The sequence below is a fragment of the Hesperophylax consimilis genome, chromosome 19, assembly GCF_061612785.1.
Source record: "Hesperophylax consimilis isolate HC1 chromosome 19, BYU_Hcon_1.0, whole genome shotgun sequence".
NCBI lineage: Eukaryota > Metazoa > Arthropoda > Insecta > Trichoptera > Limnephilidae > Hesperophylax > Hesperophylax consimilis.
Window position 1 is genome coordinate 1,264,255 of NC_142854.1, and position 23,686 is coordinate 1,287,940.

At 33.2% G+C, this 23,686-nt stretch overlaps 1 protein-coding gene across 1 annotated transcript in view; it reads right to left on the reverse strand.

The window, feature by feature from the left end:
* Inx7 (innexin 7) overlaps positions 1-9,129 on the reverse strand; it is a 61,710-nt gene extending 52,581 nt beyond the window's left edge. The window contains exons 1-2 of the mRNA XM_089643556.1: positions 9,109-9,129; positions 7,876-8,015 (exon numbers count right to left, since the gene is read on the reverse strand). Of these exons, the coding sequence (XP_089499682.1) occupies positions 7,876-7,896 (21 nt within the window). The 5' untranslated portion in view covers positions 7,897-8,015; positions 9,109-9,129. The remainder of the gene's footprint in view (positions 1-7,875; positions 8,016-9,108) is intronic.
* Between the last annotated feature and the right edge of the window lie 14,557 nt (positions 9,130-23,686).

Below are 23,686 nucleotides of genomic sequence, written 5' to 3' on the forward strand. Positions count from 1 at the left end.
TATATATATATATATATATATACATTAAATATATATATATATATACATTTGTTATGCAGAAACGTTAATTATATGAAATACCCTCGATAAAAAAAATCGCAAAGTAAGCTCCGTAAATGATTAAAAACACGTTTTGGGCTGTTATTTAATAATCATGAAAAAATTCACAGGTTATATGCAACAAAAGAATTTGTCGAGAGATTTTTGCTCTATTTAAAATGAGTCGTATTGTATTATATATTTCGTATATTGTTATCTTTTTTATTTCTAACATTCGTATTTACATAAAGCCTTTCAAACCATCTTTGAACGCCTACTACGGGGCCTTAAAGGTCATTTTAAAAATTTATATTGATTGGGTTAAAAATTCTGACAAGCGATAAAGTTTTTACTTAAGTACCTAGAGTACAATATTTTAGAAGAAAATTATTTTTATTTTATTTTTCAGTGTCTGCACTCTTATATATAATATGTTTGATAGGTGACATGTTCAAATTTGATATAGGTATATTAAACGAAACAGTTATGAAAATGCGAATATGTATAATAATATATTTAAAATATGTTAAATGAAACAGTTATGAAAAGGCGCCTTTGTATATTTATATATTTAAAATGTGTTAAATGAAACAGTTATGAAAAGGCGCCTATGTATATTTATATATTTCAAATATGTTAAATAAAACAGTTATGAAAAGACGCCTATGTGCATTTGATATTTTTTTAAATAAACAGTTATGAAAAGGCGCCTTTGTATATTTATATATTTCAAAAATGTTAAATGAAACAGTTATGAAAAGGCGCATATGTATATTTATATATTTCAAATATGTTAAATGAAACAGTTATGAAAAGACGCCTATGTATATTTGATATTTTTTAAATAAACAGTGATGAAAAGGCGCCTTTGTATATTTAGATATTTCAAATGTGTCAAATGAAACAGTTATGAAAAGGCGCATATGTATATTTATATATTTCAAATATGTTAAATGAAACAGTTATGAAAAGACGCCTATGTATATTTGATATTTTTTAAATAAACAGTGATGAAAAGGCGCCTTTGTATATTTATATATTTCAAATGTGTCAAATGAAACAGTTATGAAAAGGCGCATATGTATATTTATATATTTGAAATATGTTAAATGACACAGTTGTGAAAAGGCGCCTATCTATAGTTATATATTAATATATCTAAAAATAACCACCCCTAAATGTTTGTTTACGATAATTCATCTTTTTTCAATGTTCGAACTAGTTAGAGGAATGAACTGCTGTTAACTTTTAAAATGTCTTTTAAACTTAAAAATGGTTCGACTGAGGATTCAACCTTCCTCCCCAGGGACTGAAGTCAACCGTGCCAAATCCCGATTGGGTAGGATGGGCATTTATTTTCTGTATTAACTGCTGCATGCAATGCGTGATTGCCAGATGTATTATAGTTTTTTAAAAAAAACTTTGATTTTTTACGGGTTATTTTATTTATCTATAAAGTTAGGCAATAAACTCCCACCTAGTATCAAACAAAGTAAATTCATGAATAGTCCCAGAAATGTTAGCGCGTTCATAGACGGCGTTAATTTTATGGAAATACATATTAATGAGTACAATATACAAGTTACTGAAAATACCCTACCTTCAAGTTGAACTATAGATGTCGCTGAAAACCCTATACTATATAGGTACATAACCTTTTTTAATTAAAAAAAAAGAAAGACAAACGTTCCCAAAAATTTGAAAATCTCCTACCACCACCAAAGTAATCGTAAAATTTTGCTTGTGTTGTGAAGGAGTACTTAGCCAGCCGAGGAATTGAACACACTACGCATGGGTGGGACCCAAAGGCGATGTCAACTCAGCCACCGATCGGTCGGTTCGCCTAAGCACAGGCGAACCTAGTGAGAACTAAGAAATATTCCGTATTTTTATTTACATCTTCTGAAGATGTCAAAATAATATGCTAATTAATAAATAAAATAAAAATGCAATTGTCTATTAGTTTTCTTATAAGCAATAGTGAGTCGCTTGAAATATCCATACAAATTGAAAATATCTCCCAAGTAAAAATAAATGCTGCCGGCGGGAATTGAATCCGCACCTTCTGATGTACGGTCAGGTGCTCTGAGACTTATTTTATTTTGATTATTTAGATAGTGACTTATTTACTGAGGCTTATTTCCAACCCGCCAAATAATTCAATATGTACTTAGTACTTCAATCAACAATTACTGATTATTATATTTTTTCACCCGTAAACAACCAACTTTAATTTGTAGGAAAGGCTTTGTTAGTGCTAAATTTCCCACTAGATGGCGTCGATACATATTATGTCTACATTTGTTGGTGAAATATTTTGACTTGTCTAATATCATTATAAGACAAAGTTTTTTTTATGCATAGCACAAAGAATAAAAAATGATTATAAGCAATATTATGATTAGACTATTTTGTTATCCTTTGTGCTATGTATAAACTTGTCTTATAAACATTAGTTTATCATTAAAAAGATATTTCTTACTTTTCTATTGCGCATAGAGCACTCATACGCACATGCATATAGATATGCTTCAGTATGAATTTGAAAGATTTTTTATTTTTAATTTAATTTTTTTTCCATTGATTCATCTTTTGTGATTTCACCCTTTTAATTAAACTTTTAACTAATTATAAAATTCCTTATTTAACGATGAGGACGTTGATAATAATAGATATTCCATAGCACGTATTTTTAATGAGGAATATTTAATAAACTTTTCCGTTGTGTAGTCAAATTATTTTTATCACTCGCCATTTTATGTAATTTATACTCATTTTTATTTTTATTGTGGGTGTAATATTGTTTTCATATAATTGGAATTGGATCAGTTAATCTACTGCAAGTAGCAGGAAGGAGTAATAATATAACAATAAATAAGACTCATCATAAAAAAGCAACAAATATAAGAAAATACTAAAAATATTCTTTAAATTTTTTTTCAATTCTACATATCAAAAAATGTGTGCTAAAATTATTAAAATATGAAATGTTAGTCTCGCGTTAAATCTGGCTAAATGAACTCAAATTTTGTATGAATTTAAATTTAATCAGTTGTGTTAAGAATTCAGACAAGCCATAAAGTATTTAGTAACGAGCTACAATTAGAGTAAACAGCGGAAATAATTTTTTCGCTTCATGTATCCGTGCCGTTTACTGGCACTTCTTCAGGGGGAAACCTTCAATCATATATATGATTGCAGTACGAAAGAATAAGTACGTGCAGATAAGAAAGTTGCATTAACGTGATAACATTCTAAATATGTTTTATTTTGGCATTGTTATTTTTATAACATTGGATTAAATTGTCTGCTTATAATCAGTTAGACATTGCGGGGGAAGGAATGGAAGATTACCTTTATCCATTGTTTATTGTTTAGTCCATTAACTCACGGCACGAGTCTTCGGCTTTGTTCAAAGGTGTTAAAAGTGTTAAAGGTGTTAAAAGGTACGTACGCTACTTATATTACAAACAAACTACATCTCCACCCGGTCGGGCTGGGTTGTGATGCAGGTTAAGGCGATGCACTACGTCGTGTAGTATTTTAAATTGAGCCGCTATCAATAACAACCCTTACGTAGATGGCGATAAGGTTTAAATTCCCGCTCAACACCATCCGCCTGTTTTGATTTATGCAAGAAAAAAACATGGCCAAAAAGTGCCTTTTATTTTATTTTGTGGATGTTCAGGCATAAATATTAAATTTTTTTCCGATCATTTTATAAATAACTTAATTTGCCGCATTATACGATAAAATCATGAACCGAAAATGGGTTCGTAAGTAGGAGATTTTGAACTTTATAGCAGTTTTTATAGGCCTTTACATTTTTTTTCTGGGCTTATTAAAAGACTTATCTAAAAAATACTCGATTATTACAAAGGCCAAGATGTATTCTACTCGCAGTATTTAATTAAAGCATCTGAAAAATTTCTAGGCGACCAAATTTTCAAACCAAAAACACATGATTTTGCATTACTACGTATGGCATCGCTTTAATGCTCAAAATGAAGTAGATTTTGAAGGGAAATACATAAATACGAATGTTAGAGGGAGTGCGCTGATATTAAAAATTATAATAATTATGCGGAAATTATGAACATATTTTTAACACGCCACCTTTAAAATACAGCAAAAATCTCTCGACAAATGCCTAAGTAGCATTTAAAGATGCATTGTAAATTTTTTCATACCTGTAACATAATAATCATATAACATGTTACTGTAACTTGAAAACATATAAAATGCAGCTTACTAAACTGATAACTAATTTTTTATTTTGTGAAATAATACTACCACTATTTATAAATATATAAATCTAAATATATAATCATGCGTAAACTGTATTACTATTTTACTTGTTTTATAATATTTTGTAATTAATAAATATATTGTGTAGGTACAAATACTAAATCAATAACTAAACTTAAAGGATCTTTACACATGAATAATTATTAATAACTGTTTATGCTTCAATGTACGACTGTTTGTTTCCTTAATAAAATAAATAAAAAATAACAAAACAAAATGTGTTTTTTTTAATAATATTTTTTGTTTTTTGTGATATTTTTCTATCGAGGGAATTTCTTATAATTACCATTTCGTCTCTAGAAATGTATAGATATTATCTTCAAAAACAACATATATTTTTTCAAAGAGTTTTTTTTTTATTTTTATTTTTATAGTGAATACCTCACAAGAGTCCCAACTGCTCCCGTCTGGAGCCAGTGAGACTATGGCATCCCCAATTGGGGGATGTTGTGAGGCTGAAGGTAAGTGGGGAAGGGAAAGAGGAAGGTGGGGAAGTACCTGGCTATTCAGATCTAGTCACTAAACACGGCTAAAGCCATTTGGAGCAACGTTTCAATTCTGAATGGTGGTCTTACACCAGGGCGATACTGGTAGTATCTTCCACTCTGGAACGTGCCGCAAATATACTATATATTATTTTAATTAATTAATTGTGAAAATAACACAAATCAATCAAATAAAATTTATTTGCGCACGCCGGGTTCGAACCCGCGACCTTCGGAATGGCAGTCCAATGCGTTACCCCTGGACTATGCCGGCCGTCAAAAATGTGTTCAAGAGAAATATGTTACAAATCGGAAGAAATTCGGAATGCAGGGAAATGCGGAATAAAGGTAGAAATCTACTGACTTAGACATCAAGTTCTTTGTGATCATTTACGTAAAAAAAATATTTTTTTGACTTTAACAACAAGTAGGTATTTTGTGTTGATACGACAATCGGTAATAATGACACTAGAAAATTTGAAGAACACTCAAAAAATTACATTAAAACTCAATATAACAAATCTTATCATAAATTAATTGAAGATCTTCGATAATCTAAAGAAAGTAAGGATGACAAACGTTATCACTGTTCAAACGTCCACTTTGTTTTCTGAAATGTTTCTAAATCGAGTGATTGATGCAACCATATTTGTAATCATAATCTCTTGTAAGTACATAACTCTATTCTGTATTAAAGTATGTACATTTGTACCTAGATCACCAACATCTATAAGTATCACCATATTACACATTAGATATGTACCTCCCATTGATGTAACCAAACATAATACATTTAATCTCGTATAACTGATATCACACATTATATTATAACTAGAAGTTAAAAACCCGCTCCACGGGTTTTTTGCTGCTAGGCCCTCCGGGCGGCACTTGGTTGGGCTTCGCCCAGCTTAAGTGATACTAACAATAGTTACATTTAGTAGGTGCATATTAGGTCATTCACAGAGAGAGGGTGAGTATATATTGTAAATAGATTATTATAATATAGCGCCCCTGAGGTGATATCTCACAAAAGCGGCGCTAAATAAATTGTCCAATAAATAAATAAATATAATGTTTACATTTTATTGCGTACATATGCAATGATATACAATGGAAATAGATAAAATAATGTAATCTTATTAAACTTTATTTCAAACACAAATAACTTTGTTTACATCACTTTATTATATACAACCACTACATGTTTAAAGTTCACCTCATCAGGAGTATGTATACTCCGACTCCGAAGTCAAAAATTAAATATAGATTACAATTGGAAAGAAGAAGTGGAAGTAGGGGGGAGAATTAGGAATCACAATATCGCTAGACGAGAAAGACCCGTTGAGTGGGAAAATATTTAAAAGAGGGTTTATAATTTTTTTTGCTTATTAATTATATCTGATTTTATATTGACATGTTTTCTTATTTCTAAAATTTCAAAATTATTTATCCTGTGTGGAAAATAAATAATGCCATCACAAAGTGATAAGCTTCCAGAAGAAATCTTCTTATTGAACGCTTGTTAATGGTCAATTAATTTTTCGTATTGTTAGCTGCATATTTAAATATTCGCGCTAGTCATTTGGTTCGTTCTTGTACCGCCAGAGGGGCAGAGTGGTCGAATTTTGCCTGCAGACCCCCTATTCGGGATTTACCCGAAAAATACGATTTGAATTCGACCAATCAGAGAGCCTAGATCGTCCAGACGCTAGCGTAATAATACTATCAGATTTAATGTATAGGAATATCGAAGTGGGGGTTTTTCAGCGTGTTACTGTAGATTCAACCTGATTTCAGCCCATTCAACTATAGAATCAACCTGATTTCGCCGCGTTTAACTATAGAATCAACCTGATTTCAGCGCGTTCAACTATAGAATAACCCTTATTTCAGCGTGCTCAACTGTAGAATCAAACTGATTTCGGCGTATTAAGTTGTAGATTCAACCTGATTTCAGCGCGGTCAACTGTAGAATCAACCTGAATTCAGCGCGTTCAGTTGAAGAATAACCTAATATTGAATAGCACAAGTAAGCTATCCCAGAGACTTTTCCTAGCGGTTGTTGTAACTATGTCAGCAAAAAGATTTTCTAAATGTCATATTTAATTCAAAAAATATATGATCGTGTGATAACTAAAGCGGGAACATCTCTTTTTAAATATCTGAGGACGTGAAATTTGCTTGGCTCATCAGTATATATAAAACAAACATATTCATCTGGAGGTCACTTCAGAAAAACACATTTATTCAAAAGTTTATAGACACCATAATACAAACACTGGACATTTGCTATTTTAATTTCCATTATTATTGATATTACATTTATCACTGTGGCAAAATTAGGGTTGATATTTATTTAAATGGCTGTAGAATTTAGAGTTTCTTTCTGAACTTTCTAAAGAAACTCTTGCAAAGCCGGGTAGTACCTAACAATGCGTCAGTATTTTATGGTACTACCCGGCTTTGCACGAGTTTCTTTCTGAACTTTCTAGAGAAACTCGTGCAAAGCCGGGTAGTATCTAACAATGCGTCAGTATTTTATGGTACTATCCGGCTTTGCACGAGTTTTTTTTAACTTTCTAAAGAAACTCGTGCAAAGCCGGGTAGTACCCAACAATGTGTCAGTATTTTATGATCATTTATGATAGTTAACAATTAGACACTCATTTCAATCGTCTCATTATTAAATTAATGATTAAAAAGAACCTAATAACGCGCTGCGCTTGTTGCAATAAATGCCTAGAATTTTTAACTGCCGTCTGACTAGAGCCAAGCAACTTCCTTTCAAAATAAGAAAACAGAACATACAGAAAATAAGGAGATACATGCCTGACTTGAGCCAAGCAACTTACTTTCAAAATAAGAAAACATAACACACAGAAAATAAGGAGAAACGTGTCTGACTTGAGCCAAGCAACTTCCTTTCAAATAAGAAAACAGAACACACAGAAAATAAGGAGAAACGTTTCTGACTTGAGCCAAGCAACTTCCTTTCAAATAAGAAAACATAACACAAAGAAGATAAAGGGAAACGTGTACTTACAGTTACCGGGGGCGCAGCCATGATGATCTTGTTGCAGAACTCACAGATGTACTGGAATCTACTCAATTTCTGAGTCAAACTTTCAACGAATCTATTTTACGAAACAGTTAAAGTTGAACGTGACGCAGAACGTAAAAAAACTGAAAAAAATAACACGTTTTCTTACTTGTCGCATGAGAATATTAAACAAAAATGAGTGATTATCTATAAAGAAAAATTGTTACTATCTCAATATTATCAGGTATCTTGGGAAGATTATCAACGCTATCGAGAACTAACGATAATGGCATCGGAAACGGTCATAAATAAATTTAAAAAAACTATTGCTAAGAACTTCGGATAATCCTTAACTAACTTAATAGTTAATCTAAGAAAATTAATCAATATAATATCGAGAATTTTAATGATGTTAATCAATAGATATATTAAAAATGACGTCAAAATAATTAATTGCAGATGGAAAATATGTAATAGCTGCTCTTCAAAGTTTATATTATGGTAATGTACAGCCCTCTAACGTGTAGGGTTGACTCCCTTGCTTGAAATGGCTTTAGCCGTGTTCGGTGACTTATTAACCCTACTTTCCCTCAAAAATCATTTCAGTCTCACAACATGATGATCGCTGTTGGGGTTGCCAAATTTCCACTAGCTTCGGGCAATTGGGACTCTTGTGCAACATTCATATAAAAATTGAATCAAAAACCAAAAAGTCAGTATTTGGACGTTAAAATAAAATTTAAAGTATTATTGTAGAAAGCAATCACTTTATGGTTTTAAAAAATAAAACCATTGTTTTGTTGAAAAAAACTTTTTTTAAATTAATTTATTCACCGACCGGTTTCGTGTAGCTCGAACATGGTGGTGTTCGAGGGTGCAAATTAATACAAAACAAGAAATACAAAGTGTGTGCTTTTATATAAAGAGATAGATGCCGAGAGAACGAGAATTAGATAAAGATATTATAAAACAGTGAGTAAAGTAAATGTATATTAATACAAAGCAAATGGGGTAAATCCAACACACGGGGGATAGAATAATCTATTGAAAGAGACAAGGTGACAAGAGACATGCTGACTCGGGGAACTGGGAAATTACTCACTGTTTGCGAGATTCTGTTTGTTATTGTTCTGTTCTATTTGTTTTATCGCGATCATCCACAAAAATGTAGAAGTTAATATTATAAAAACTAATTTTCCATCTTCAATTAATTGATCAACGTTATAAAGGACTAACTCGGCACGTCCTCCCTTCACTGAATTGGATTAATTAATGGATATTTTATATCCCGATAGTATAGGATGAGCCAATAAAACCTCAGTTTGTAATTATTTACAACTTTCACGGGCACAATGCAAGACTTGGCTTCGAACTTTGCAATTCATTTTCTCGGGTTCTATGGCGTCGAACGGAATGAAAATATGGAATCGTACTAAGAATCATGGTTTGAAGCTAAATCGATATCAAAATCTTCATAAAGTAGCATTTCTGGAAAAATCATCAATTTTACGGGCACATTGCAAGACTTGGGTTCGAACTTATAAATAGGAAAATAATACAGTACAGTTTGCTCCTTTGAGGTGATTTTCTCACGAAAACGGCGCTATACAAATAATTCAATCATTATTAATTATTGATGACATATTTACTAGTAAAATGATTTCCACAGAAGCTTTTTACAAACCTTTATGATTTTACACAGTTTGAACAAAAACCATTTAAAAATTGTGTTTTAATGTCTTTGGAAAAAGGTCATATTCAGAAAACAGGTACCACCAAAATTTTATTAAAAAAATTGACTCTCTTTGTTTGGTGTTATTTTTAGTGAATTTATTTGTTATTTTACGCTGGTTGCATATTTATTTACTAACCTTATTTTTATATTTAAAGAAATGTATTTTCTGTGTAATTTTACATGTGTTTAACACATGCGTTATGATTTGAAACTCATTTTATAAATCAATGCTATCGACCATTGTTACTACAAATAGTAACAGTTAATTCAACTATTTTATATTAATTTAATGTTAAATAAATAATCTTAAAAAGTAAATGTAGATTTATTATCAAATTGTGCTATTTTTATAAACCAACCCTGTACATAATATTAATTTATTGGTTATCATTTATTTATCTGTGGTGAAAAGTGAGTCGCAGGAAATCGCCCGATAAAACAACCCACGGCTCGCTCCAAAACCACAGCCTAAAGGTTATGGCTGCTTATCTCCCAAGTAAATATTTAAATTATTGTACTATTTTACTCATTCACGATGTCATGTCTCCCACGTTAATTATTTATTTCTTTAACTCCTTGAGGTACGAACTTTTTTTTCTTATTTTTTACCTTTTTTTTTTTTTAATCAATTGATGTAACTTATAATAACGAGGAAAAAATATTTTAAAAAAAATTGGACTGAAGGCTTTTCAGGAATGAGGTGGTCAAAATTTTATACCACAGTACACATGGGAAAAAATATTAGGTTCAAATCAAAAGTTTATTAGAAATAAAAAAAGGCCATTTTATATGACTAATTGTGGAAATTTTCAAAACAGTTTTTATCTTTTTTTACGCAAAGGGGTACTTTCCAAACACAACATATCCAGTTGGATATGTTGACGGCCGGCATAGTCCAGTGGTAACGCATTGGACTGCCATTCCGAAGGTCGCGGGTTCGAACCCGGCGTGCGCCAATAAATTTTATTTGATTGATTTGTGTTATTTCACAATTAATTAATTAAAATTAAAATAATAATATATAGTATATTTGCGGCACGTTCCAGAGTGGAAGATACTACCAGTATCGCCCTGGTGTAAGACCACCATTCAGAATTGAAACGTTGCTCCAAATGGCTTTAGCCGTGTTTAGTGACTAGATCTGAATAGCCAGGTACTTCCCCACCTTCCTCTTTCCCTTCCCCACTTACCTTCAGCCTCACAACATCCCCCAATTGGGGATGCCATAGTCTCACTGGCTCCAGACGGGAGCAGTTGGGACTCTTGTGAGGTATTCACTATAAAAAAGGTATTCACTATAAAAAGGAACGTATGGGCCTGTCTTTTGTACTACAATTCGCACAACGACGTGAAGTAGTATGTTCTGGCAGGTGGGCGCTATTTTTCAGACGTATTTCAGGGTCCACGTAAGGCTTATGTCTCTTAATTTCCACCACCTCCGATGTGGACCCACGCTTTTTGGTGCATTTCAGCTCCTCTTCAGCCAAAAGTCCTCTGTAAACTTGCCTCCTGAAATCTTTGAGCCTCAATGGATTGTCTTTGTCAGCCTTACCCAACTTGCAGAGCTCTGTGTAAACAATGTAAGAATTTACAATTGTTGCATCTAAAAAGTGGAAAAATAAACGATGCCACCATTTTTTAGACTTTCTGTTTATCGAGTAAACCGCCTTCTTTTGATCAAACTTGTCCACATAATTCATGCAGTTGTTATAATTATTTAGAGCCAACGGACATGGCACCCTTGTGATCTCACCAGTTTTCTCTTTACGGTTGACATGCATGGCATCCTTTGGGTTGTGAAAGTTTGAAAGGAGGTGTACAGCTCTTCTATCTCTCCATTTTATCATGGAAATTCCTGTATCACTCACGTACCAGTCATATTCACCTCTTTTTAGGTTTTTATCATCCTTCATCTTAGGCAAATATTTTCTGGTTGATTGGACAGTTCCACATGAGCGAATATTCATATCTTTCAGCTGTTTTTGTAGGGGGTAGCAATTAAAATAATTATCAAAGTAAACTGTGTAGTTACGACCTTGAATAGATTGACAAAAATTTAAGACAACTCTTGGCCCTAAGTTAGACTCAGCGTAGTCACCAATTTTTCCTGTGTATATTTCAAATTTTAAGTTGTATCCATTTTCTGCACACATCATCCAGATCTTATAGCCTCTTTTAATGGGTTTTTGGGGCATGTATTGCTTCAATGTGCTGCGGCCTTTGAATTTGACCATGCTCTCGTCAATTGCCAAAGTAGGTGATGGCTTGTAATTTCGATCAAAGGTGTCTGACAAGCAGTTCAACAAAGGCCTTATTTTATATAATTTATCGAAATTAAGTTGACCTCTAGCAGGCATCAATGAATTGTCGTTGAGATGAAGGTTTGACAACAGCCAGCCAAACCTATGGACTGTCATAAATCTTGAAATATAGGGGTCGTGTAAATCAGGGGACGATGACCAATAGTCTCTCTATAACTGGGGGATTTTTTAATTCCCATTACTAAATTTAGTGCAATGAATTTTTTAATTTCCTGAACGGTTGTGGGTTGGTGATTTTTCCCGACTTGTTGTGCGTATAGATTGGTCTGGAAGCAGATATTTTCAATCAAACTAGGAGTCCAAAATTTCAGAAAAATTTCCAAAGGTGTGGGATTTTCCATCGTAAGAAAGTCATTATGTAGTCCTGTTTCTTCACGGAATTCACCAGGGAGGGCGGTATTGAACGTACGGCTCCATTTAGGCACGACTATAATCGCAGGTATGACAGGTGTAGATGCAGTTGTGCCTGGAACAGCAGCGGTGGATGACAAAACGGACATTGAGATATTAGGACTATACTGGGCAGATGGAGAAGACGATACTGGTCGGTTACGCGTACGCGAAAGATGAACATCAAAAGTAGATGGTGATTGTGAACCAGAAGGGCTGGATGTGCCTGCTATAGGGTGATCGAGTGTGGTAGATGAAGAAGACGCCGGGATTTGATTCCTCACACAAGATAGAGGCAGTTCATCATCATCATCGTCCGAAGAGGCGCTAACTGTGACATTTGCTAGATGCTCCTCCTGTAGATCCTCTTCCTCATTGTCTGAGCACCCATAACAACTGTCATCATCAGAAGATATCTCTTCTAAAAGTATTCCTGCGATTTCTTCTTGGCGAAGACCTTTCTTCGGCATGGTGTATCTGTAAAATTATAAAATCAGAATAACCATGTTGTAAGACTAAAAAAATTACCTCAAGTACGGTGGTCGAAAAGCAAAACCACCAAAAAATTTCGATTTTACAAAAAAATACTATATTTATAGACATTTCTTATTGATAATTCAACAAATGAAATACAAGGGCACTAGAATTCATAAGAAATGGACAAAAATTCGAAATACATACCGTTATATTTCACTTTAAAGTCGGAGATCACAAAAAACCACAATTCGCTGGCAATTGTCAAACACATAAACAAACCGTGCAAAGCCACCTATTATCGCTATTGGAAACTAAATAATAGAGAATCTATGTCTCACATGGCATTTAAAAAACTTGTCAATAGATGGCCGTTTTAGCATAATTATTTATTTTCAAGGTGGCCGAATTTTGAAACCACAGTACTTCAAAGAGTTAAAGCATTAAAGAAATCCGTCAGACATATTTGTGGTAAAACCATGTACCTAAGACCGTATAAAAAAGTTTTTTTACATTTTTTCCTCAAGTCCTATGTCACCTTTAGAAATGCAGTGTGGAAAGTCTTTTTAAGTAAAGAAAGGAGAGGCAGGTTCGTGTGTGAATTTTGCATTTTGCACATAAGATTAAGTGATATGCTTAGATGGTTTTGGCATGTAAAGTCGGGCCATTTCAAGAGTCAGACAAGCAATCATGCGATAAATGCTACTAGACTCATGGAGAAATCCAATGTATCACTCACAACCAAATCATCCCTCGCTCAAAGACAATGTCACTTGTCTTTCTTCGGGCCAAAACTATACAACTTTATACCTGATGCTTAGAAAAACGAAAACACAGGTGCTCTTCGTAAACCAGTTATTGGCTACATAAATTAGAAAAAAGGACAGTGAACACTTACTTTTCAAAAAATAATATCAAATATACACACAAAACCAAAACAAAATTTAAAAAAACCCATACAAACAAAACAACAAGAACAAAAACAGTTACCCTTATGTTTTAATCCTTCTCTATTATTTTGTCATTATGTGTACAGCCCATCAATTCATCTGTGGAAGAAAGAAAGTAACGTGTGCGCGAATGCGCATACTCATTCGTAGATAAAATTTAGTATCGAATGAAGTTAATGTACCACGAAATAATAAATTACATTATTTAAATACATACGCAAATTCACACACTTCAAACATCAAAGAACACTTGTCTTACGAATTTGAAGCTAACCGTGCCCCAGGGTTCGGACCTTGGTCCAATAATATTTATATTATTCATGAACGATGTCACTTCCATATTCTCTGATGTTAACATAATATTATTTGCTGATGACATAAAAATATACAAAATCGTAAAAAAATGTCAATTACTGTTTGTCCCTACAATCGAATTTTGTAAAATTGTGAGCGGTGTGGCATTTACAAACTTGATATTAAAAATGTCATGAGAATCAATCAATGAAGTAAATCATGAGAACTTCAGAATAAAAAAAACCCTATCAAATATAGTTATACACTTAAAAACCATTGTTTATTGTCTACCTGAAAGAAGGGATCTTGGAATAACCTTTGATAAATTAATAAATCACATAAATATCATTACTAGTAAAGTAATGAAAATGTTGGGTATTTATTTATTTTTATTAAGTTTAATTTGTAGAACTCCATTTTATTTTTTTATATATTCAATAATATTGTTATTGGGTTTATAAAAACAGTTTATTTTTAAACAAGTTCTGCTGTGTAATTATTATTACGCGTGACAGCTGTTTCGCCCTCTGAAGACAGTTTGATAATGCCTTCAGAAGGCGAAACAGCTGTCACGCGTAATAATAATTACACAGCAGAACTTGTTTAAAAATAAACTGTTTTTATAAACCCAATAACAATATTATTGAATATATAAAAAATAAAAATAAAAAATAAAAAAAATAAGAAATAAAAAAAAGAAAATGTTGGGCTTCATCCTAAGAATTTCAAAAACATCCTTACATTCAACATACTTTATACAAGTCTTGTCAGAAGCCACACAGAAAACAACTTCTCTATATACCCGTCCTACAACAGCCATGTAAATTCCATTGAAAGGATCCAACGAAAATTTCTCCGATCAATTAATTTTAAATTATGAATTCCTGCGGACGACATTAATTATGATTGTCTATTACGAAAATTGCGACTCCTATTGTCAAAAGATAGACGAATACTTAATTTTTTTATTTAGAATAAACAGTAACTGGTTTGACTCCCTTGAACGATTCTCGCTGATAAATCATCATGTATCTAGTAGACCAACTCGACTCATATCGCCATACTATTGTAACAATACTGCCACTAATGCAGAATAAAATACTTTAATATTTCGCTTGCATAGATTAGGAAATGAATACTTTATGATGGAAATCTGTTTTCATAAAAAAGATGCATAAAAAAATATTTTTTACGTGTGCAAGAATCAGAAGATAAGTAATTAAGCATACATACACTAACTATATTTTATGATAGTGTTAATTAAATCACCGTAACCTATTTTATTTGGAAAACAACAGTTTGTAATATAATAGTTTATGTACATGTGTAATTTACCTGAGAAATTATTTAGTGATTTCATTACTATACTAACACATTATGTTTTTAATAATTATACAGTACAGCTACTACATTTTATTTAAAATTACAACAAGAATTACCCCACAATTTTTTTTATTTATTTATTTATTTATTTAACGCCCAGAGGGCTTTTACATGGTTGGTAGTATAATTTTAATTTGACAGAGACTTTGAAACATAAAAATAAGAATAAAATTACATTTGATAAAAAGCTATGCAACAAGTCATACAAACACAAGAAACAAAAACAGAAAATTACAGCTATTTGTTGGTTTACATGATGTGTTTATGAGTATTGTTGAAATAAATGTTTTAAATGATCCACAAAACTTGCCAAGTTGGTATTGAATATGTCAACATCACCCAAGTAATGATTTCCCATGGTGTGAAGTCGTTGTATCGGAGAGTGGGCAATGTAGTTACGCTTATGTGTGCTGCTGTAGAATATTGTATTTTGTCGTGTTGTTACTGTGGGTGTATGTATGTTTATAAGTTGAAGGAGTTCACAACAGTCGAATTTAGATTTAAGTATTTTGAATAAGAACGTTAAATCGTTTATTTTACGTCTATCTTCTAATGTATGTATTTTTAGAGTATTTAATAAGAAATTGTATTTTAAATCTTCGACAGGGATATTTAATTTAAAATTTATAAAACTATTCGCTCAATGTTGTTAATGTGAATTTTATAAGATGGAGACCAAACTACTGAGTTATATTCAATTAGACTTCTTACTAGAGATACGTATAATAGTTTAATGGCTTGTAAAGAATTAAAGTTTTTAGTTGTTCTTAATACGAAGCCTAGTGTTTTCATACATTTGTTCACAATTTGATGGATATGATTGGTGAAACTTAGTTTTTCGTCCAAAATAATTCCAAGATCTCCCATTTCCGTGACTCTTTCTAAAGCTATGTTATTGATGGAATATTCGAATAGAACAGGATTTTTGTTTCTGAAGAAAGTCAAGGTTTTGCACTTTACTACATATAAAAATAAATTATTTTGAACGCACCAATCTCTAAACTTACTAATATTTGACTGTAGTATATGGCAATGATTTATATCAGTTATTTTCTTGTATAGTTTGACGTCATCCGCAAAGAGCAATACCTCGACATCGTTGAAGCAATTGGTTATATCATTGATGAAAATGAGGAACAAAATGAGGAAGGTGACTACCTTGCGGTAGGCCACTGCTAGCCCGGAAAGCTTTCGACATCCAAGATTTTATTTTAACGAACAGTTTACGATTTGACAAATAGCTACTAAACCATTTTAGCATGTTATCCCTTATTCCTAGAGAAAATAGTTTTTGGATTAGTAGTTTATAGGATACTTTGTCGAATGCCTTTGAAAAGTCTGTATATATACAGTCGACTTGTTTATTTTCTGCAAATGATTGTATAGTGAAGTTTTGAAATACCGTTAAGTTAGTTGTGGTGGATCTTCCTTTGATAAAACCGTGCTGTTTTTGATTAATTAATTTTATTAATTTGGGATAGATTTCATCAAGGACCAATGATTCAAAAAGCTTTGGCAGTACTGACTGTATACAAATGGGGCGATAATTAGCTATGTCAGTATCGTCTCCTTTTTTGTAGATCGATGTAATGAAGCTAGATTTCCAGCGGTCTGGAAAATGTCCAAGGGACAAGAGACGGTTAAATAGTAATGTGAGTGGTTTAGATAATGTATTAGAGCATTTTTTGAGGAATATTGGTGGAATGTTGTCTGGGCCAGCGGATTTGTCAGTGTCTAAGGAAAGTAATTTTTGTTCGCAACACTTTTGTGTGATTTGGCAGTTTGTTAAGTTTGTAGTCATATTAAATTTGTATTCGGGTATTCTATCATCTGGAGTGTCTTTATCATATACATTTTTGAAGAAGTCCGAAAAAAGGTTTACAATATCCTGTGTATTGTTTGCACTGATTCCATTCATTTGCATTATTGGCGGGTAGTCTGTGTTTTCATTGTTCATTTTTTTAAGAAATTTCCAAAGGTTTTTGGATTTAAAGACAGTGTCCTCGACAGAGGTTATGTACATTTTGTAACATTGTTTGGAAAGATCTTTACATTTTTTCCTAGTTTCGCTAAAGATTATATAATCATTTATGGATTTACTTTGTTTGAATTTTTGGTGTTGACTCTTTTTTTTGCTGAAGAGAGGCTGTAAGCTCTGATGAAAACCAAACCGGGTAGGTATAGCTTCTTGGTGTGTAAAAAGGTACATAGGATTCAATAGTATTAGAAAAATATAAATAAAGTATATCTAACGATTCATCAACGCTTTCATCGGATAAAAAAGACCAGTCTGTATTTTAAAAATGGCAGTTCATTGAGTCGAAGTCGGCTCGTTTAAAGTTTAGGACGCTTTGTGAAGGTTTCCTTTCATTATCACATGTCATATTTAATTTAATGTATAGGGGAGGATGATGATTATCTATAGGTAGAAGTGGATCATTTGAGAGTTCAACAGACATTTTAGGATAGTTTGATAAAGCTAAGTCTAATAAGCGATTATTACTGTTATATATAAAATTATGTTGATGAAAGTTTAGAAAGTTTACCATGTCCAAAATTTCACGTGCACGATCGTTTTCACTTTCGTTTATGATGAGACCACAGTTATTTGCTTTCCATATTAAGTTTGGTAAGTTATAATCCCCAAGAATAACAATTTTCGAGAGAGGATATTTTGATGAAATTGTTTCGATGTCTTCACGGTGGTTTCTATATGACTGAGGGTCAGAAAGTGGTGGTAGATAGGCCGTTCCAAATATAATTTTCTCGAGAGGAGTCGTTATTTGCACAAAAATATGTTCGATGTTATTGTGTTTTGTGGTTAATTTTCTTGCTGACAATTTCTGTTTTATTGCAATTAAAACTCCTCCACCTCTTGACTTGGAACTTGATCTGACGTTTCTGTCGCAACGAAATACTTTGCAGTTAGTAAGACCGAGTTCAGTCGATTTTATTTTCGAGTTTAGCCAGGTTTCCGTAAGTATAATGATGTCATGATGATGAGAAGGTAGAGCTGCTTGTAGGTCATCGAGTTTTGATCGCAGTCCTCAGATGTTTTGATAATAGATTTTTATGGTTCTGGTTCGGTTAGGTGGGATTTCTTGAATATTTTTGTAACTTCCTAGTTTTTTTGTCGATTCGGCACGATTCGGGGAGTGGAGTTAATCTATTGTATGGTGACATCTTCACCATTTTCTTTCCTTTTCTCCAGCTGAACCCTCAGATCGCTCAGAAATTTTTGTTGCGCCGGTGTTAAGTCGGGGTAAATTCTGACATTGTTCTTGAGAAGACTTCGTTTGTTTAGAATATTTCTCGATTGTGTTGAATTTTGTAGTTCTATTTTTATTGGTCTAGGCTTGTCATTTAATAATTTTCCAACTCTATAAAATTTAGAAATATTTTCATTCGCTGAATTGTCGATTACACCGATTATACTGGTAACAGCTGCCTGGTCATCCAAGATCCTGCCAGCTTCTGTCGTTTTAATGCTTTCGGGCACATTGCAAATAATAATATTTTTAGATCGCACTTGTTGTTCATTCATTTCCGAAATTGTCTCGCAAATACTAAAGTTATTTTGCGAAGGATTTGCTCTAATATCCTTGTATGCACGCAGTTCACCTTCTAAATTAGCAGTTTTGGTTGCTACAGCTGAAGACATGGTACTTATGGCACTTAAAATTTCACATGCAATTGGGGAAATTTTAGAGATTTGATCCTTGTTAAATTTGTTGGCCGGATCAAAAAGTACTTTATTTAAGGCATTGACAGCTATTTCTACTTTGGAGATGAAATTTTGCACATCCATTGTGAAACGTTTAAAAATTTACTATTCACTGCTTATCACTGTTGGGAGTCGATGATTTGTTTTTGCTTTTGTTGACACAGTACACAAGCACTTCCAATGCTAAATACTGCTATGTTAGTAAATAAGTGCTGCTTGTTAATATTCGATAATATTTATGTGTAATAATTCACTGTAAATAGTTTAAATGTTTAATTTTGACAGGAGTAGATCAAAATATGTTTGTACTGTCAAAAGAGTATTGTTATTATTAATATTTTATGTACAATAAGAATACATTTATAACAGATATTTTCCTTGCAATTGAAGATATCTACTTCAGAGAGAATAATTATTATATTATGTTGAACACAATCCAAGCATTTTGATTCGAATTCGTCTACAATGTTTTTCTTTAAAAATAAATTATTTATTTAGTATTTTCAATTCAATTCCATTTAATAATTCAGAACATACGGTAAGGTAAAGTGGTTTACGATTTTATATGATAATATCTGCAAACTATTTACGTAAACTCAATTAATCAAATTTGGAAAAACAGATTTGCAACAGATAATTAATTTTTATTTTTCGGAATAACTTTATTGAGTAAAACCTCAAATTAAAATATTTAAATATTGAAGACAATATTAGTGATTTCTAAACGAAAATCTGAAACAGAAAAATCAGAAAAGGATACGGTCACATCTAGGACTCGAACCCAGGACCCTTGTCTTTCCGGGACACTGCTCTACCAACTGAGCTAATGGGACCCTATCCCCCTCGGTCACTTTTAACTGTATCATACTTCGAATAAGAACTACCAACATTGTCTTCATTTTTTCACCGCACATTTTTTATTGGCAACTATCTTTATGTATGATCGCAAGATTCAACCCGAACTAAATGCAATCTAGACAGCCGACATCTTATTTGATTAATAATTAATTAATTATAATTGATTATTTTTTATTATTATTTTTATTGATTATAATTGATTATTTTATTTAATAATTAATTAATTATAAGATCGATTGCGAGATTTGTAAGGAATGTATTTCATGACTTACTTTCTGACTAGATTCCATTTTATTTAGTGTGAATGTTGTAATGAGACTAAAAAATATGAACGAAAGGATTATAATGGGAGGCGATTTGAATGGGTGGGTGGGAATTAGACGTGACGGATTTGATTCGGTCTTAGGTATGTTTGGGGATAAAAGAACAAATGACAACGGGAACAGAATGCTTGAAGTATGTTTAGAGTGGAACCTGTTTGTGTCGAATACTTTCTTCGATCATAAAGGTATCCACCAATATACGTGGGAAAGAGAAAATGAGAGGTCAATTATTGATTTTGTAGTAATTGACTCTAGGTTGAGAGCTGTTACCGAGGACACAAGAGTTTTCAGAGGGGCTGAGGTCGAAACTGACCACTTTCTTGTAGTGTCGAGAGTAAACCTCTTTCGCGGTTGGCGCTCTAAAGTGAAAACGGTACCAACTCCGACAAGAGTCAAAATAGAAAAACTGCAAAACGATAATGTGAGAAGTAAGTATGTGAACTGTGCAGAGATAAGATTGAATGCGAAGGAAATGGATGGTCTAAGCATAGACGAAACATGGAACCACATAAAAGTGTGTCTTTGTGAATCTGCTAGGGAGGTTTGTGGAATAAGTACGCAAGGTAGGAAGAAAGGTGATGCATGGTGGGATGATGAGATTAAAGCACTGGTCTCAGAGAAGAAGAAAGCATGGTTTGGTTTGAAGAGAAGTATCGAGCGAAAGAAGTATATAAGGAATGTAAGAAAAAAGTAAGAATTGGAGTGAAAAAACGAATGAAACGCCTGGAAGAGGAAGAAGGAATGAAAATGAGAAACCATTTCCAAGAAAACATTTAGTTGTTTTGGAAAGAAGTCAAAAGGTCCAGAAGTGGCCCAGAAAACGGAAGCATGAAAGTGATAAAATCAAAAGATGGAAAAATGTTGACGAATGAGGAAAAAATAAAAGAGAGATGGATGAATTATTTCGAGGAAGTCTTCGAAAGCGAAGTGAGTGACAGTGATTCCAGCGGCGAATCAGATATGAATGACGATGGAGTGAATGTTACCGAATTAGCATGGATGAGATAGAAAGCTCGATTAAATGTATGAAGAATGGTAAGGCTGTTGGGTTTGACAATATTGCTGCTGAATATTTTAAAGGAGGTAGCCGTGTAATTCTCACATGGTTGTGCAATCTTTTTAACCAATGTTTAAAGGAAGGTTACACGCCTTTAGATTGGAGAAGGGCTGTGATCATGCCATTATACAAAGGTAAAGGGTCACGTATGGAATGTGGGAATCATAGGGCTATTAGCCTGCTTAGTTCAGTTGGCAAGCTGTATGGTAGAATTTTGATTGAAAGAGTAAGAAAGGAAACAAAGGATAAAATATGGGATGTGCAAGGTGCTTTTATGAGTGGAAGGGGGTGCATGGACCAGATCTTCTCATTGCGTATGCTCACTGAGAAGTTTCTGGGAAAAAACCAGAAACTTTTCTGTGCCTTTGTAGATTTACAAAAAGCATACGACCGAGTCGACAGGAAAAAGCTATGGAAGGTGTTGTCCAAGTATGGAGTGAATACGAATCTGACTCAGGCAATTGCGTCTCTGTATGAGGGAAGCGTTGCATGTGTTAGGGTAAAGGGTGGTTTTACGGGGTGGTTTGATATCACAAAAGGTGTTAAACAAGGCTGCGTAATGTCACCGTGGTTATTCAATCTATACATGGATAATTGTATGCAAGAATTGAAAGAGGTGGGATTGGGCGCGAATTTGAATAATTTGAAAGTATGTTGCCTGTTGTATGCTGATGATGCGGTGCTGATTGCTAATAGTATAGATGATCTACAGTCTCTCGTGTCTAGGATGAACGAAGTATGCATGAAGAATGAGTTAATGATGAATGTAAGTAAGTCTAAGGTAATGGTGTTTGAAAGAGAGAGTACGAAAACAGTGTGCAATATAATTGTGAATGGGGAATACTGAGCAGGTGGATGAGTTTGTGTATTTAGGAAGTATGTTTACGAGAGATGGGAAGGCTGACAGAGATATTGAAAGAAGGGTAAATGCAGGTAATTCCGTTAATGGAGGACTAAACGCCGTAGGCGTTAACAAAAAATTGTCCAAACAAGCGAAGTTAGCAGTCCACAACGGAGTGCTGGTACCTACCTTGATGTATGGAAGTGAGGCATGGAACTGGCAAAGAAAGGATGAAAGTAGATTAAATGCTGTTGAAATGAGATCCCTGAGGCGTATGTGTGGTAAAACCATGTTTGATCGTGTGAGGAATGTGGAGATCCGCAAAGAGTGCAAGGCTGATGTAAGCGTAATGAGTAAGATTAAGAAAGGGACGCTTATATGGTTTGGGCATGTAGAGCGAATGAGCGAAGATAGGAGTGTAAGGAGGATATATGATGCAAATGTGAATGGTAGCAGAAGTCGGGGACGCCCGAGGAAGACATGGCACGATCAAGTGAATCAGATACTCGAGTCGGGCCATGTCAAGAGTCAGAATAATAGAAGAGTATGGATGAGACGATGTATGAATGTGAATGAGGCAAGGAGTGTGTGCCAAGACCGAGTTGTTTGGCGGTCCGTCCTCTCTGCCTACCCCTGCGGGGAAACGGCGTGATGGTTAGTTAGTTAGTTAGTTATTATACTATGTAATGCATAAATGAAATCCACATAGTAGATGAAAACTCTAATTCATGGATACGCAAAGTATAGTTTGATATGACAATGTTTGTGAAGCCTTTTGTATTTCTTGTTCCAGGTATTTTAACTTGTTTATTATCTGATAGAGTTACATTTATATTGTCGTAAGAGATTATTGTTTTTCTTACAATTATTAAATTTGGTCTTTTCTTGAACCATAACAAATAAGTGGTTATTCTGACAACAGACAGACGCTCCTTAAGTCACCTTTAATTTGATAATAACGGTTATTTACAGGTTTGTACAGATTGGCATCAATGGAAAATAATTTATTATATTTTATCAATACGTCATTTTAACTTTTGTTTTTTGTCTTTCTTTTTGTATTTTTATATTTTCATATACTTTATTCTTTGTACTTAATAACTTAACACCTATGTTAAGGGCAGATGTTAAGGGGGTATTTGCAAAAACCGAAATAATATTTCGGGGCGGAGAGGAATGAAGTAAGTTGGAACGGGGACCACACCGCGTGCGCTGGTCAACCCAGTTCGAAATCAGAGCAGCGATGAAATTCACTAGATGGTACCCATGAGTAAGGTTTGAACATGAAACGCTTAATAATGAGCGTCTTTCAAATAAAGTTTATTAAGTTGAGTATGCATTTTTTAGGTAAATTTCGATAGAAGAATTGCAGAAGGAGCTCATGATTTTATGAGATTTAGATGAGATTATCAGATTTCTATCAAACTTGATAAATTATCGATACTATCAACTACACTGCTAGAC